The 16,658-nt window shown below is 37.7% G+C and overlaps 2 protein-coding genes across 2 annotated transcripts; one reads left to right on the forward strand and one right to left on the reverse strand.

Moving 5' to 3' along the window:
- Positions 1 to 537: 537 nt before the first annotated feature.
- Positions 538 to 2,790, reverse strand: lgsn (lengsin, lens protein with glutamine synthetase domain). The gene is made up of 3 exons (XM_053513886.1): positions 2,119 to 2,790; positions 1,833 to 2,005; positions 538 to 1,722 (listed from the first exon to the last, which is right to left on the reverse strand). Exons 1-3 carry the CDS (start codon positions 2,744 to 2,746, stop codon positions 538 to 540), a joined length of 1,986 nt encoding a protein of 661 aa, XP_053369861.1. The 5' UTR covers positions 2,747 to 2,790.
- Positions 2,791 to 9,454: 6,664 nt separating this feature from the next.
- ptp4a1 (protein tyrosine phosphatase 4A1) lies at positions 9,455 to 16,378 on the forward strand. Its single transcript, XM_053513799.1, has 5 exons — positions 9,455 to 9,707; positions 10,004 to 10,096; positions 11,632 to 11,762; positions 14,227 to 14,301; positions 15,450 to 16,378. The coding sequence occupies exons 1-5, from the start codon at positions 9,603 to 9,605 to the stop codon at positions 15,565 to 15,567; spliced, it is 522 nt and encodes a 173-aa protein (XP_053369774.1). The 5' UTR covers positions 9,455 to 9,602; the 3' UTR covers positions 15,568 to 16,378.
- Positions 16,379 to 16,658: the final 280 nt, after the last annotated feature.

Raw genomic sequence — 16,658 nt, forward strand, 5'->3', positions numbered from 1 at the left:
CTTATAATTCATATAACTGCAGAGATGAAAACATCTTCAGATTAAACCATAAAAAAACACGTATTTGTAAAATCCCACAGTAGTGTAGCCTCTGCCTGTCTACAGTAATGATAATTTAACTATGATCATTAAAGGTAATAATTTAACTTTCTTTTATTTTGAGAGTGGACTGAAAAAAAAAATTTAATTGAATTGAATTGAAAAAATGATATTTGAAGGCCTGAGGCAATTGCAGGTTTTAAGAAAAAAAAGAAAAATTCCAAGTTCATTTTCCTGCACTCACTTTTAATGTGGGTTATAAAAAAAAAAAGGTGGGTTTTTCCCTAACATTTTGAAGAAGACAAGGGTTTTCCAGTGTCTTGGTTGTCATAGGCAATAGATCCATATACTCCAGAGCATCATGACAAAACTGCCCCTGCATCACCCCATTCTGTTACTTTTCTCAGAAGTAATATGTTAATATATTTTTTTTTTCCATAGCATTCTACCTGACTTCTGACTGGCAAACTGGTTAATTCGCTTATTAACTAATTATAGCTAGATGAAGTATTCCAGGTTTTTGTTTCTGTCTGTATCACTTTCCTGTGTCTCAATCTCTAGGTGCTTCATGGCAATAAAGTAACGCACAAATGGCTCACCCAGTGCCCCACAAATCACAGCGTCTTCTCCAAGAGCCACTAAGGCATCCTCCAGTTTGAGAGGTACAGCAAACTGTTTCTGCTGCACTGGAGCTCTATTAAGTGACTGTTCTGCACAGAGGTTATGCTTGATACCATCCAATCCTGCTGCAATGGTAGCTGCTAAGACTATGTAAGGGTTTGCCATTGCTGAGCCCAGCTTGTTCTCAATATGGGTCTCTCGTCCGCCGTGAGCCTTCACGTTAAAAGCACAGCTGTTGTCGTTGCAGCCACAAGTGGCATAGAATGTGCTCTTTGAAATATTGCCTTTGGAAAACTGGCTGCGGCAGTCTATCCCTGGCGCCGTTAGGCAGCTAAGAGCTGGTGAGTGGTGGAGAAGCCCTCCAAGCCATTTCTTGCCAATCTCAGACATCTCACTGGTGCCTGAATGGAAAAGATTTCTCCTGCTATTGACATCCCATAAACTGTGGGACAGGGAACCGGAATTGTAAATGGTATCATTGGAAAGGAAGGTGGCGATGTAGTTGTGCTTTCTGGCCATTTCTTTAACTCCAGTACGAAAGGTGAAGGCACTGTCAGCAGATTCAATCCCAAATTTAGGCTTGAAGCAGATCTCCATCTGTCCCGGACCACTGGCAGACGCGACGCTATCTACACTGATGCCCATTTGGTACAACCCTATCACCAGTTGCTGTAAAAAAGGCATGTCATGATTACTCAGTAAAGTGGTGGCAGGGAAAAATATCATCTTGGGGCCCATCCTCTCAGGTTCTCCGAAGATGCAGCATTCGTATGTGAAAGAGGAATAGATGGAGAATCCCATGGATTGAAGCTGGCCAAGCATCAGCTTAGCAACAAGGCGAGGAGATGTGCGTAGAGGGATCCCTGTGATTGTACAAGGATCACAAATGATACGAGCAGTCTGCTCAGCCCAGGGAAGGACTTGAAATGTAGTGAGATCAGGAATGAGAAGAATATCGCTGTCGAAACTGGCAGCAGCTGGATGATCAACTTCATTGTTCTTGGGGCTCAGTGTCAGCTCCAGGTAGCTCCTAGGCATGGGCACACCATAAACTGCTTTTTCCTATGATGCCAATGAAAAGTGATAATCAATACAGTATCTTATATTTTACAGTGATATAGGCTACTTTGTTGATATTTTTGTCAGCTGGATGAACTGAGATAAATATCTACATGAAATAAGGAAGCAGGGACTGTCTTGGATCTAGATACACCATGGAGATCAGTGGCTTCAAACCGGACAAAGCCTATATTCTCACGATTGATCTGCTGCTTTATGTGTTCAACCTCGGGAATGACGTTTTGAGATCCGTGGTATTCCATGTTTGGATTGTGATCCTTGTTATCTACGGAGCATACAAAAATAACCCTCTTTAGGGTACCTCTTTAATTTCCCCCAGTTTGCTAGGCATTAATAGAACAGAGGTACTGTACTAGATTCTAAAAAAGGGACACTAACCTGTCTTTGATGTCCCAGTCTCACCCCGGTATGTTCCTTCACTGATAGGTAACTTCGAGCTGATGGGCCTGTTTGTATGTGTGCCAGTTTTTGATGACACACTGGATTCCCAGCCAGATGAACCACTATCTCTTGTTCTTCTATTACTTCCTAAAGAGGGCTTGAAGGTTGTGAAGGACTTGGATGGTATGTCATCTGGTTTACAGTCAATTCTCTGACCAGGGACATGGCAGCGATAACCGACAAACTGGTTTTCATTGCTCTCTCTTGTATTAAGAATGGAGCGATCTCTCAATAGGCTTTTCAGTTCCTCCATTGTTTGTTCAGAAACAGTAGAAACACCTGCTTCTGGACGTGGATTGTCCAAGCGGCCTTCTCTATTCCGTTCATCAGTATAAGTGTAGTCATGAGGCTGTGATTCAGTGGAGACAGTGGGCCGACAGTGTGGGCTGATCGAAATTACAGTAGAGTGGTCAGTGGGATTTGGTGCAGACAAGTTAGACTGGACTATGGGCAGATCAGTCGTTCTTTTGTCCCTCTCTAAAGAGGCTACATGTCTCCCACTCACCCTTACTCCCTTCTGTGTACACTGGCTCAGGTTGCCGCCATCTATTTGGTCTGAATCCATTAAGGCAGTTTCCTAAAGTAATGAGAATGAGTAATAGTCATATGCAATGAATTTGGTCTGTAGCAGTAACAATATTTTGTTTAACACAAATACAATATCTCTAAAAGTCACAGACTATTTCAATATCCTAGTCATCTGTCATTACAAGAAGAAATGACAAATGGAACCAAAATAAAAAAAAACAATTTGCAAAGAAATCATTGTACCTTTTCCATGAAGATCCTTCTGATTTGTTATTTGTTTCTTCGAGCTTTTAATACATATAGTTTGCAAAATTTATGAGCTGCAGGTTGAAACAAGAGCTATGGCTGAGCACATCTTTTATAGACAACAGATACAATGTTGACAGCCTGGAACAATTCCTTTGCACTTTCACCATGTGCTCAAAGCAAAGTGGTTTATATAACTCATAACCTGGAACTGAACTATCCCGTATGGTTGGCCAAACCCAGACTAATCCAGGCTTTTCACTGGACTATTGAATGGGTCAGAAACTGCTGTGCATCAGCTTTTGTACAGGCTACTAAGCACGATTTATCAAATTTCTAGAAACACATTACATAAGAGAGAAAAGATATACTGTAAAAGCTTTGTCTAGTAACCACAGTCTATTACATTCTCTTGTAATTTGGTAGAGTTTATATAATAAAAGGTCTATTGACTTGACCGACATTTTAATGTGAAGTATTATTAATATATATTATTCCTCTTCAGTGTCTAGTTTTCCTGCTCAAGTTCAGAGTATGTTCAGGATTCTACTGAAAAGGCACCATGCACACATGCAGTCATGTGTAAAAGTTATTGCCCCCTGTGTTTCTATGGTTTTTGTGTAAAATCATCTCATAATAGCAGGTCTTAGTTTTAGGCAAATACAACCTCAGACAAACAACAACATATACAGTCACTTTTTTCACCGTTCCATTATTAATTTAACAAAAATTAAGCCAAAAAACAAAATGTGGGCAATACTAAGTACCCCCTTGCTGCTTCCACAGGATTTAAGAGGGTAAGTTACAGCCAATCATCAGCCCTTGAATAACTATAATTATTATATAATAATTATAAAATGCAGACGTTTTGGCAGTTTGCTGGTCTGGAACATTTAGGTGTGTGTAAACACAATGCCAAGAGAGGAAAACATAAGTCATAGTCTTAGAGTAGCAATTGTCGGAAATCTGTAAAGGGTTTCATTTCCAAACAATTTGGAGTTCAAGGTTCTACAGTAAGAAAATAATTCACAAGTTGGAAGCATTCAAGACAGTTGATAGTCTTTCCAAGAGTCCCAGCACGTTCACCCCAAGGTCAGAACGTGCAATGCTCAGAGAAATACAAAGAAAAACCAAGAGCTCATCTCAGACCCTACAGGCCTCTGTGAGCATGTTAAATATTAAAGTCAATGACAGTACAATTATAAAAAGACTAAGCAAGTATAGAAGGGTTGCCAGGTGAAAGCTTCTTCTGTCTAAAAATAATTGGGACATGCAACAGGACAATGAGTTGAAGCACACATCTATATCAGAATGGCTGAAAGATAAAAGAATCAAGTTTTTGAAATGGCCTAGTCAAAGTACACATGTCAACCCAATTGAAATGATGTGGCAGGACCTTAACAGCGTTGGGCATGAGTGAACACCCAAAAACCCTCAATAAGTGAAAGAAAATTTAACAGCACTTTAATTGAAAGTTGAATGGAAAGGGAACATGTGGTAGAAAAAGGTGCATAAGCAACAGGGATAACTGCAGCTTCTATCAGAGCAACCTTGGCTTCCATAAAACATCAGCAGTGCCACAGACATTGCCGCCATGCCAGTGCTGCAGTAGTTCATGCAAAGGGAGCCCTGACCAAGTATTGAGTGCTTAACATGTTCATACTTTTCAGTACTCCAGCATTTCTGTGTTAAAAATCTTTTTTTATTGGTCTTAAGTAATATTCTAATTTTCTGAGATACTGAATTTTGATTTTTTTTTTTTTTTTAGCTGTGAGCCATAAGCATTTGAAATATATCAGTCTGTGTGTAATGAATCTATAAAATATATGAGTTTCACTTTTTAAATTAATTTACTGCAATAAATGAACTTTTTAATAATATTCTAATTTATTGGGATACATCTACACAATAGAACCTTGAATCTTGGTCTGCATGCATTTTGCAAGATGAATTTTTAAATAAATTTTAACTTATTAACCAGGTGAGGACTTAATTTTTTTTTTTTTTTATTAAAAATATGCTCAGAAATACACAACAAAAGGTAACAAAACACATATTAAGGCAAAGATCCAGGGCTTCAAGGATAGCCAAACAGTACACAGCAATAAACAAATCACATAACTAGCATAATCTTTCCTCACAACATAAATAATCAGATACAAATTATACAAAAACATCAAAAAGTGAGCATACATTTCAGGTTTTAATTGCCTTTTTGTTATAGGAGGTAGATAAAGATTTAATATTGATTTTAATTCTTCTTGAAAATAAGAAAAGTTCGGGGTAACTTTCATAACTTTGCATTTGTGGATAAAAAATTTTGCAAGCAAAATAATTAATATATCTCCATATTTCTTTTCAAAAGTGAAAATTCCAAACAGAACATAAAGAAAAGCTCAAAGTCATTGTGTATAAAATTTACAATGAACTGGCAAATTTCTTGCCAAAGTTTTCTTGTATAAACACAATGCCAGAAAAGATGCAAGACAGTCTCTGGTTGCGAGTTACAAAAAGTACAGTTTTACATGCTTCAAAAATACAATTTATATGCTTAAATTGAATTTTGACATAATAAAGGTTTTAACAGTATAGTACTGATGAATAAGCTTAAAAGAGATCTCTTTAACCTTATTTACCAATAAATACTTGTTAGGAAGCGTCCAAACCTTTTTCCACGAAATATTTGAGGACTTAATTTATGAATAGTACGCATGTGCTTTGTCTGCCAAGCGTCACATGATCACACCTGAGCCAATGGTTTTCTCTCTCTCTCTCTCTCTCTCTCTCTCTCTCTGTGGGATTGTGGGTAATTGTCTCCCCTGCTTATTCTCAGTGTGCGTGCGTCACTTGTATAGTCAACATCAGTACGTATACAGTATATGTCTGTGTGTGTGAAAGTCATTCTACACAGTAGTCAACTCTCTCTTCCTCTTTTCTTACTTTAGCTTCACACACACACACTTGTGTGTTTAAAGCCGCTTGCTTTAATGCATTTAGGGGTGTGGTCCTGGTCAAGACAATCTCCTGAACTACAAACTGAATGTTAGAATGGGAAATAAAGGTAATTTGAGCGTGGCATAGTTGTTGGTGCCAGACAGGCCGGTCTGAGTATTTCACAATCTGCTAAGTTACTGGGATTTTCATGCACAACCATTTCTAGGGTTTACAAAGAATGGTGTGAAAAGGGAAAAACATCCAGTATGCGGCAGTCCTGTGGGCGAAAATGCCTTGTTGATGCTAGAGGTCAGAGGAGAATGGGCTGACTGATTCAAGCTAATAGAAGATCAACTTTGACTGAAATAACCACTTGTTACAACCGAGGTATGCAGCAAAGCATTTGTGAAGCCACAACACGCACAACCTTGAGGCGGATGGGCTACAACAGCAGAAGACCCCACCGGGTACCACTTATCTCTACTACAAATAGTAAAAAGAGGCTACAATTTGCATGAGCTCACCAAAATTAGACAGTTGAAGCCTGGAAAAATGTTGCCTGGTCTGATTAGTCTCGATTTCTGTTGAGACATTCAAATGGTAGAGTCAGAATTTGGCGTAAAACCGAATGAGAACATGGATCCATCACGCCTTGTTACCACTGTGCAGGCTGGTGGTGGTGTAATGTGGTGGGGGATGTTTTCTTGGCACACTTTAGGCCCCTTAGTGCCAATTGGGCATCGTTTAAATGCCACGGGCTACCTGAGCATTGTTTCTGACCATGTCCATCCCTTTATGACCACCATGTACCCATCCTCTGATGGCTACTTCCAGCAGGATAATGCACCATGTCACAAAGCTTGAATCATTTCAAATTGGTTTCTTGAACATGACAATGAGTTCACTGTACTAAAATGTCCCCCACAGTCACCAGATTTCAACCCAATAGAGCATCTTTGGGATGTGGTGGAATGGTAGCTTCGTGACCTGGATGTGCATCCCACAAATCTCCATCAACTGCAAGATGCTATCCTATCAAAATGGGCCAACACTTCTAAAGAATGCTTTCAGCACCTTGTTGAATCAATGCCACGTAGAATTAAGGCAGTTCTGAAGGCGAAAGGGGGTCAAACACCGTATTAGTATGTTGTTCCTTATAATCCTTTAGGTAAGTGTATATATACTGTTAAACCTTTGATTGGGAGCATTATTTATATATATATATTAAGAACTATGTATGTATAGTTGTTAATAATAATAATGATAATAATAATAATAATAATAATAATAATAGTTTAAAAGCAATAATGATCAAGCACTTGTGTTTCAAGTTCTTAGGCACTTTTACGCAGAGGTTTAAAGCTGAACATTCGCAATTTTTCATCCTCCATGTCTTGAGATCATATTGGATTGTATAAATCCAGATCTAAGTGTATACTGGGTTTCACATGTGTTTGTGCAAATGTGTATGAGCTGTGCAGCAAAAACTTGTGTGAAGGCAATGTGTTATGACCATGTGACGTAATGGCAGCACATTTCAACTTGTATTCTGATTTTTAACATTTTTCAGCATGTTAAGCCCTGGATGATTGGTGGGAAAAAAAAAACAAGAAGGCCTTTTACATACTATGACATCATAGGACTGCTGATGTCATAGTGCTTGGCCACTTGATACTAATATTGGGCTACTATAATATTAATTTTATTATTATTGATTTTTTTTTATTTTATTTAACAATATATTTTACTATATATTGTTGTTGTTGTTGTTACTAATACAATAGGAATTACAGTTATTATTATTATTGTAAGTGTTGGTGATGACCTGGTTTTGCTCGTGACGCGCGCGCTCCGCTCTCAGGGCGCGGCTCCTGCAGGCTGCCTGGTCCGCGCGCGCGTGCCGCCCCTCATTAGACTCGACGCTCGCGCCGCGGCTGTATGGTGGAGATACACTTGAGATATTTGACTTTCTACGGACCGGCTTTATGGTTAAGCTACAATCTTCAATGAGTAAGCATATTCCAGTAAGTAATATACAGGTTTAAACACTCTTTCACGTCAATTTGTGTGAATATTTGGTTTGTTTTCTTTTCTTTTTTTTAATTTCCGAACTGATTTTAAAACGAGGTCATTGTCCTAGCTTAGCTTAGCTTAGCTTAGCCTACCCCGGCGTATTAGCGATAACAACCTGAACGCTTAAAAGAGTGAATTGTGTTAAATTTCTTAATAATTTATATCTTTCTACCAATTCTTACTTGCATTTTTCTATTATGGGTCATGAATAATATTTTAGTTTAGGATTTTCTGTCGACGATATTTCTGTTTTGTTAGCTTAATGTTGTTGCTAAGCAACGTTAGCTATGTAACCGGAGGACCGTATTTTTACCCTTATATGTGTGTAGTATGCCTAAAGAACAGGCTGATATTTCTTTTAACATTGTGTAAATGTTTTTACAATTACGGTCATTAATTAGTTAGGGTGTAAAAGCTGATAGAACAGCACAGACATTTGCAGGTAAGCGGTGCTGGGCCCCAGGTTGTAGGCTAGCCAGATTTTTTTCCCATTTTGCCGCATCCACATTATGCATCCTAGCGAAATCTTCATATCACTGCTGTTTCTTTGTATGGTCTCTACCTAGCTGTGGCTTATGTCTAGGTCTTATCCTTAGTTTAAAGTGGGGCTGACTAATTACATTGCTAATTTCAGGAATCTATTATGATTCAAATCCTTTTCATTATTGATCTTGGTTGTTGAAGTTCACACACGAGGTTGGAAGCCGGATAAGATGGGAATCAAATCAAGTCAATAATCAAGCTGCAAATTGGACTGGGTTATGTCGGATTTATATTTTGCATGGTTTCCATAAATCCATTATGCTAGATAAAGATTGACTAAAAATACTGCAAGTCCTTCCTGAAAAAAATCTTCTGATCAAAAACAAGCTCAGCTGATTGACCTCCTTTGACATATAGTTTGGTAAACACATTTTCTATTTATTTCACTCATTACTTAGCAATCAATCCATTTCCTTTCTGCTGGCAGCAGTAATATTTTTTGTCTCGTTAAATTAAGTTTTTTTTTTTTTTTTTTTTTTTTTTAGGCAGGGAAGTCAGAACAATATATGATGCCATGACATGCTTTCACAATCCGGCTTCACTTGTAGATGATGTCACATTGTTAGATGTATTTCCCTTCTTTTTTTGCCGCACTCTGATTCCTCCATCTTTCTTGTCTGTGTCATTACAGCAGTTCTGTGGTGTATTGGGTCACACATTTATGGAGTTTCTGAAGGGCAGTGGAGACTACTGCCAGGCTCAGCACGGCGTATATGCAGACAAGTGAACGGCGAGCCTTGCTACCTCACCCGAAGAGAGACTTGTGTGAGTGCTTTAACGTTGGCCGGATCGGGCACGGAAAGTGCGGGGCGTCCACAGCAGCCAGACCAGTCTGGATGGGGTAAAAAAAAATCTCCAGAAGTGCACTGCCCCCGTTGGCCCTCCGTTTCCTTGCTCACCCGAGGACCAGCCTGTTTTTTTTTTTGTTGTTTTTGTTTTAATTTATAAGTTATTTTTTTCATCAGTCGATTTTCTTTAGGTTTTTTTTTGTATTTGCTCTCTTCCCTCCCTTTCTTCCTGATTTTCTGCAGAAATATATATATATTTTTTTGGTGAAGTCTTCTTCCATTTTTGTCGACCTGGTTTTTTGGTCAGCGATGGCTCGTATGAACAGACCCGCACCTGTGGAAATCACCTATAAAAACATGAGGTTCCTCATCACCCACAATCCTACAAATGCCACCCTAAACAAATTCATAGAGGTGAGCCTTTTTAAGCAATTGCACTTTGTAGATTTGTAAATGCGGTTTTGGCTGAGGTTGCCCTTAAGTGCCGGTCGAAAGCCACAAATTATCATATTCAAACTCTGGAGTTACCTACCTGTTCATGCGTACCATGTTCCTTGACGATGGTAATTGGGAGCCTCTGCCAAATGCTCAGCTGTGAGCCTGCATGTTTATTAAATTTGTGTTTGTCTATTTTTTTTTCCTTACAATTTTTCTGAAATTAAATCATTGTTCATTTTCACATTGTTTTTTTTTTTGTTTTTTTTTTACAGGAACTTAAAAAGTATGGTGTAACAACAGTTGTTAGAGTTTGTGAGGCAACATATGATGCCAACTTGGTGGCCAAAGAGGGCATTCAGGTTCTGGTAAGTCCAGTCTAAGCTATAAAATTATGCTACAACGGATATTAAAAGTCTACCCACTCCTTTTAAAATGCCATTCTTCTGTAATGTAGGAAATCTGAAAAGAAGATGAGTCATGTCAAAGCTATGTGTAATTGCAGCCTATTAATTAATACCAAAACAATGCGTTTTGTTAATGCCAAAAATACACAATAAACTGGCTGCACAAGTGTGCACACCCCAAAACTAATACTTTGGTGAATGACCTTTACAGTTTCACTCAGAATTAAGAGTAGGTCAGTGTGGCATATCAAAATGTTGCCGTCCTTACTTGCAAAAAAATTCTACCTGTGCCAAAATAATTGAGCATTTCCTCTACACCGGCATCTTTAGTTCACCCCACAGATTTTCATTTACAAGGTCTTTACAATTATTTTAAGGTCATGAGCAGTTGTCTAAGCATTTCACTGCATATTGTACTGTGTATGACTGTGTATGTGACAAATAAAATTTAAATTTGAGCATGCTGGCTAGGCTGTTCCAAAATTTTGATCTTGTTTTGGTGAAGTTATTGCTTTATTGATTTCGAGGTGTTAGTTATTTCCATTTTAAAAGGTGAAATTTTTAATCATCTTAAATGTTGTAGCAGAACCCTTATGGTATTGTGCCAAAATTGACTGGTAATTGGAACTATTTATTATTCACTTCAGCATAATGCCTGAATACAAGCAAAAGCCCCTGAGCATGGTGCTGCTTTTTTTCTGTGCTTCGCTGAGGGGAATTTCTCTCTTTTTTTTTCTTTTTTTTTCTTCTTTTTTTTTTTTAAATGCCAAACATTTTTGAGGGAGTGGCACAGTGGTTTAGTGGTTAGCATTGTCACCTTGTGCCTTTGAATCTCATCACTGGTCTTTGTGCATAGACTTTGCATGTTCTCTTCATGCTTTATTCCCACAGTCCAAAGACATGCTGTGTAGGCTGATTGGTGTTTTCAAATTACCTGTAGTGTATGATTGAGAGTGCAAGTGTGTGTGCTTTGCAGTGGGCTTTCAGCCTAACTAGAGTATACCCCCATCTTGTACCTTTAGTTCCTTGGGATGGCCTTAGGTTTCCTGTGACCCTGCACAGGTTAAGCGATATGTTTAGTGGATAAGTTAGTTTAATGAATATATACTGTAGTTTAACAGACAGGTCATAGGTTCAAACCTGAGGGCAAGACCCTCAACTGTTCAGGTGTATAATGAGATAAATGAACATCACTCTGGATACGTCATTTGGATTGGGCGTCAGCCAAATTTTATAACTGTACATAGTGTTATAGCCAAAAAGTCCTTCCCAAAAAAACATCTGTTTGTTTACCTGAGTTTCACAATTATCCTGAGATGGTTTAACCTACATTCTTTTTTTCCCCCACCATCACGAAAATCTTGGTTGTGTGATTTTTTTTTAAACTTTTTTTTTTATATCTGCTCTACATTTTGTTACTTCAAAAGGAAGATGAATGCAATGTAAATATATATAAAAAACACAAGTCTTCTCTTCTGTCTTTCAAAACCTTGTAGGATTGGCCATTTGATGACGGAGCTCCTCCATCTAACCAGATTGTTGAAGACTGGTTAAATCTTCTGAGGATTAAGTTCAGGGAGGAGCCGGGCTGCTGCATTGCTGTTCACTGTGTAGCTGGCCTTGGAAGGTAATGTTTTATGTCAAATGATTGATATGGTTGCTGGTGTGATGTAACCTTTGTATCTGAAGGCTAAAATAAGGCTAAGGGGTGGTTAAATTGTTTTGCTTTGCGTTCTAATTTTACAACGACTGTTTCCAAGTTCAAATTTTTAACATGTTATTTTTTTTCAGTCAAATACAACAAAAACAAAGTTCACAATTTCCACTAAAAAGGACATTTAAATATGAAACATTATGTACTGTAAGAGTAATCTTGACTGAGAGCTTTGATCAAAATGAGAAGATTGTCAGTGTTACGGGGGAAATGGAGATCTCATTTAAAAAATCCTGATTAAGGGTTGTTCATGCTGCATTGTCACAGACAAAAAGTCAGTCAGCTAGCTTCGTCAATTACAGGAGCAATCTGAAACCTTTTAAACAGCTGCAAAGCAGGAAGCTATGGCTACCAAAAAACAGCTCAAGTGTCATGGAAGAAGTAGGTGGAGTTTATTTAAAGACGTCAATGGAGAGCATAGCAGTATGATGAAGTCACCATCGGTAATCTGTATGTTACAGGTGTGATGCAAACTAGAGGGATCTGGTTCTTACTTTCTGACTGATTTTGCATGTGTGTGCACAAGCAGCAGCAGTGCATTATTCCTATGCTCACTGCTTACTTTATGTACAATGACGCGCCATGACATCATAACACATCAGGCCTAATACTGTAGATCCCCCTCCATTAGTTTGAGATCTGGTAAATTTTAAAGCCTTGGTTCCTCAGGCCATTCTGGAAGAATAATTTCTTTAGGGTGGAACGAGGCATTATCTTGATGGAACAGGTCACTGCAATTGGGGAATAATGTTGCCATGAAGGAATGTACTTGGTCTACAGTAAAAAAAAAAAATAGTTTAGCTAGGTATTCTATTTAACTAGGCCTCTTGGTTAGCTAGTTTAGTGTCTCTGTTAATTTATGTTGTAAATTTATGTTGCATGTAGCACCTTGGTCCTGGAGGAACGTTGTTTCGTTTCACTGTGTACTAACTGTATATGGTTGTAATGACAATAAAGCCTACTTGAACTTGAACTATTTGTATACCAGTACTCTAGTTTCCAAGTAGAACATTGTCCAGCGCAGCACACTCCTTCCACCGACATGCCATCGTCCCATAGTGCATTCTGGTGCCATTTCTTCCACAGGTAAACACCCACACAAAGTCCACATGACATAAAGAAAAAGAAACATGACTCATCGGCGAAGGCCATCATCTTTCATTTGCTTCATGATCCATCTCTGAAGCCTATGTGCATTTTGTAGCAGATGAGCCTCTGCACCCTGAGTGGTCTGAAAGTTGTAAAGAACTGTGTGTTCTGACACTTTTTTTTATCAAAGCCAGCATTCACTTTTTCAGCAGTTTCCTACAGTAACACTTCTGTGGAATTAGACCTAACAGCGTACCTTTCTTGCCCATACACACATCGGTCAGCCACAAGCTCCCATGGGTTTGTTGCTGATTCAGCAGTTGTTTTTTCTTGGACTACTTTTGTTAGGCATTAACCATTATTTCCTGGGAACACCCTACAAGACCTGCTTTTTTTTTTTTTTTTTTTTTTTTTTTTTAAAGATGCTCTGACTCACCTGTCCTAGCCCTAACAATTTGGCTCTTGTCAGAGTCGCTTGATGCTTACGCTTGCACATTTTTCTGGCTGTTAACACAATTTTCAAGAACTAACTATTCACATGGTGGCTGTATTCAGCTACTAACTTGTCATATCTGTCAGTGGTTTTATTGTCATAACTGATGGGTATGAATACAGGAGATATGTGGACTGATATGATAGGACTGTGGAACTGTAGAACATTGTGATTTTTATGCACAGCTACCTTAAACACTGATGAGCACTTTCTCGCTTGAAAACTTGTCAATGTTTCCTGATTGTCATGAGTGTCTCAGATTTCAAAATAATTTTTTAATTTTAAAAATGTTCATACATTGAATAAAAAAGACTGTAAGACTGTAAGAATTTTTTTAACTATAAAAAGAAAACTGATTAGTGTTGGTAGCCAACTTTGATGTAGAATAGTCTATAGTGTCTCAAAAGTCTTTATGCGCTGAACTATACAGCAGAGGTACTTAACTGCATATTTATAAGGAAATATGTATACTGTAAATTTACATTTTTACAGAAGGGTTTTATGCATACAACAGGCATGCGTACAATAACTACAACTGGACTGACTAAGAGAATACATCTAATCTCTGTATAGAAAGTCCCACTTTTAAGAACGTACATAGTAATGGCTCCACACATGTAGGCGTGATGGTCAGGTGTCCACAAATTTTTGGCCATGTGTGGGTTGTTGTCAATCGGCAACCCAGCAAGCTCTAAAATGTAGTATAGTAATTGTTGCCTATACGGAAAAAGTTACTGAACCCTTTGCATTAACTGTGTGTGTGTGTGTTTGTGTGTGTGTGTTCCCCTCCCACAGAGCCCCAGTCCTGGTTGCTCTCGCTATGATTGAGTGTGGAATGAAGTATGAAGATGCCGTTCAGTTCATCCGACAGTAAGTGTGTTTAAATTTGTGAGTGCCATGTTGCTAAAGAAGGAGAATGCTGAAACCAAACAGTCTGACAGTGTCATTGGATCTCGTTTTGATCTAGCCTTTCCTAGCACTAGGCTTTTTTTTGTGGTTATATATACTCAGCAGACACTTTATTAAGAACATTTTATTAATAGATATGAACCCCGGGTAACTGCCAGTTTTTGAAATTATAAAAATTGTCCAAACCACATAATTTTTTCATCCTCAGTCATGCAGCTATTTAACCAATTAATTATGCGGCAGCAGGGCGATGCAAAACATCATACAGATGCAGATTAAGAGCTTTAGTTGAATCAGAATGAAGAAAAGGTGTGACCTCTGTGACTTTGTGGTTTGGTTGTTGGTAACAGATCAGAAATCACACTATAAAGCGTTTATAATTCGTTGTCTTCCCATGTTGACATTAAAGCATCTTCAATTTCTGCAGATTTCTTTTGGATATAGACCTGATGACTGGGAAGCCAACTAAAGGATACTTCATTTTCTTTGATACCAGACTGAAATGATTTATGCTTTGTGACATGGTGCAATATCATGCTGGAAATAGCAGCATAAATTGTAGCAGCCCACAAAGTGATTATGGTCAGTAACAATACTCAAATAGTCTGTGGCATTTATTTAATTATTGATTGGCATTAACAGTCCCAAAGACTGCCAAGAAAAAAAAAAATTGCCACACCAACAGTAAAGTGTGATCACCTCTGTAGGATGCACTATTCTTTTTGTTGTATGTAAAAACTATTACAATAACTGTGAACTGGACTCATTGCTGCAGCACATATAATAGACACACTTTTTTGGTTTGTGCGTTTGTCTCATTGTTATTTATAACAATGACTAAGTTAATTAAATTTAGATGAGTAGTTATAGAAATAATCAAACTGCACAATCATGTCACAGTCGAAATCAGAGATGTGAACAAAGCTGTGACCTGAATCTGTATGATTTTATGCTTTGCATTTTTACTACACAATTGGTTGATTAGAAGTTGCATGTAAGAGCTTGGTCTTGTTCCTAATAAAGAGCTTGGTGTCAAACTAGGGAGTTAAATAAAAAGATGCACGGTTAAGGATTATTTCTATTAAATTTTTGTTCTGCCGTATCATCAGGAAGCGCCGTGGGGCATTTAATAGCAAGCAGCTTTTCTACCTGGAGAAATATCGCCCAAAGATGCGTCTTCGCTTCAAAGATTCCAACGGCCATCGCAACAATTGCTGCATCCAGTAAATCTTGTGCCGAAGCCCTGCTGGAACCACTTAATCCATGAATTTATGTGATGTGGACAGTTACTACTTATTAATTGATAAATGTGAAAATACTGAAAAGATGAAAAAAAAATCACTTAAGTATCCCCTTTTGTGTTGATTTTACAATGCTGCATCTGTTGGCAGTGAGTGCTTTGGTGTATAATTTTGTTCAAATTTAGACAGATGCTAATGTGTTGCATCTTTCATTCCAGCCATTGACTTGTAAACCCATATTTTGTCAAACTGTTACAGGAGTACCCTCTGCCAAACAGTATTTTTTACAACTATAAGACAGCATAGTGATCATTAAATCTTTATTTTGTTTTTAAAGATCTTAAAATGCCTTATTAAAATGAATAGAGGCTTTGTGGGGATAACGTGATGGCATTTGGGAACAGCTGCAGATATATATATATATATATATATATATATATATATATCAACGCAGGATAAAACCTGAGTAATGAAAAAAAAAATAATTCTGTATACGTGGAAGGTATGGGATCTAGTTTGTGTCGTTTATCCAAACTTTGTTTACTAATTACTGCCATGTCAATAGTGTGATTTTTGTGTTTTGGCTTCAAACTGGACCTCTGCGATATTTTGTATGCCTTTTTATTTGATGTGCGTAACTTAAAATACTTGGATACTTGATTTATGTACGGTATTTGAAACGTGTATTATTAGATTGGCTATTTATACTATCACTGGGTATGTGTTTTAGCATAGTGAGAGAAGTTGTAACTGTTCACTGATGAGAGAAATCATAAAATAAAGTAACACATTGAGGACATGAGTTGTCTCCACTTTGTATTTGTACTTTGTTTACTTATCTGCAAAACTATGCAGAGCTTTATAAAAGAAATGTTACTAATTTTTACAAATGTAGGTATGAATCTTTAAAAACTTTTTTTTTAATTACTTTTTGTATTTCTGACTGTACTTTTGTGGTTAATGAATATTAAGAACTAATTACATGTATCTGAACAGAGTGAGTGGTTAAAATTATTTAAACTTATTAAGAACTACTTAATTCTGAAGAACTGACAGTTCTATACAATATGAAAAACA

This window comes from Clarias gariepinus, chromosome 15 (genome assembly GCF_024256425.1).
Source record: "Clarias gariepinus isolate MV-2021 ecotype Netherlands chromosome 15, CGAR_prim_01v2, whole genome shotgun sequence".
Classification (NCBI taxonomy): domain Eukaryota; kingdom Metazoa; phylum Chordata; class Actinopteri; order Siluriformes; family Clariidae; genus Clarias; species Clarias gariepinus.

Bases quoted from the DNA above. Each gene is read 5' to 3' on its own strand.
- lgsn (XM_053513886.1), bottom strand. From the start codon at position 2,746: ATGGATTCAGACCAAATAGATGGCGGCAACCTGAGCCAGTGTACACAG. The intron at 2,006-2,118 runs GTTAGTGTCCCT...TATGCTCCGTAG, and splicing joins GACTGGGACATCAAAGACAG to ATAACAAGGATCACAATCCA. The intron at 1,723-1,832 runs GTAGATATTTAT...TTGGCATCATAG, and splicing joins TCCCTGCTTCCTTATTTCAT to GAAAAAGCAGTTTATGGTGT.
- ptp4a1 (XM_053513799.1), top strand. From the start codon at position 9,603: ATGGCTCGTATGAACAGACCCGCACCTGTGGAAATCACCTATAAAAAC. The intron at 11,763-14,226 runs GTAATGTTTTAT...CCCCTCCCACAG, and splicing joins TGTGTAGCTGGCCTTGGAAG to AGCCCCAGTCCTGGTTGCTC. The intron at 14,302-15,449 runs GTAAGTGTGTTT...CCGTATCATCAG, and splicing joins GCCGTTCAGTTCATCCGACA to GAAGCGCCGTGGGGCATTTA.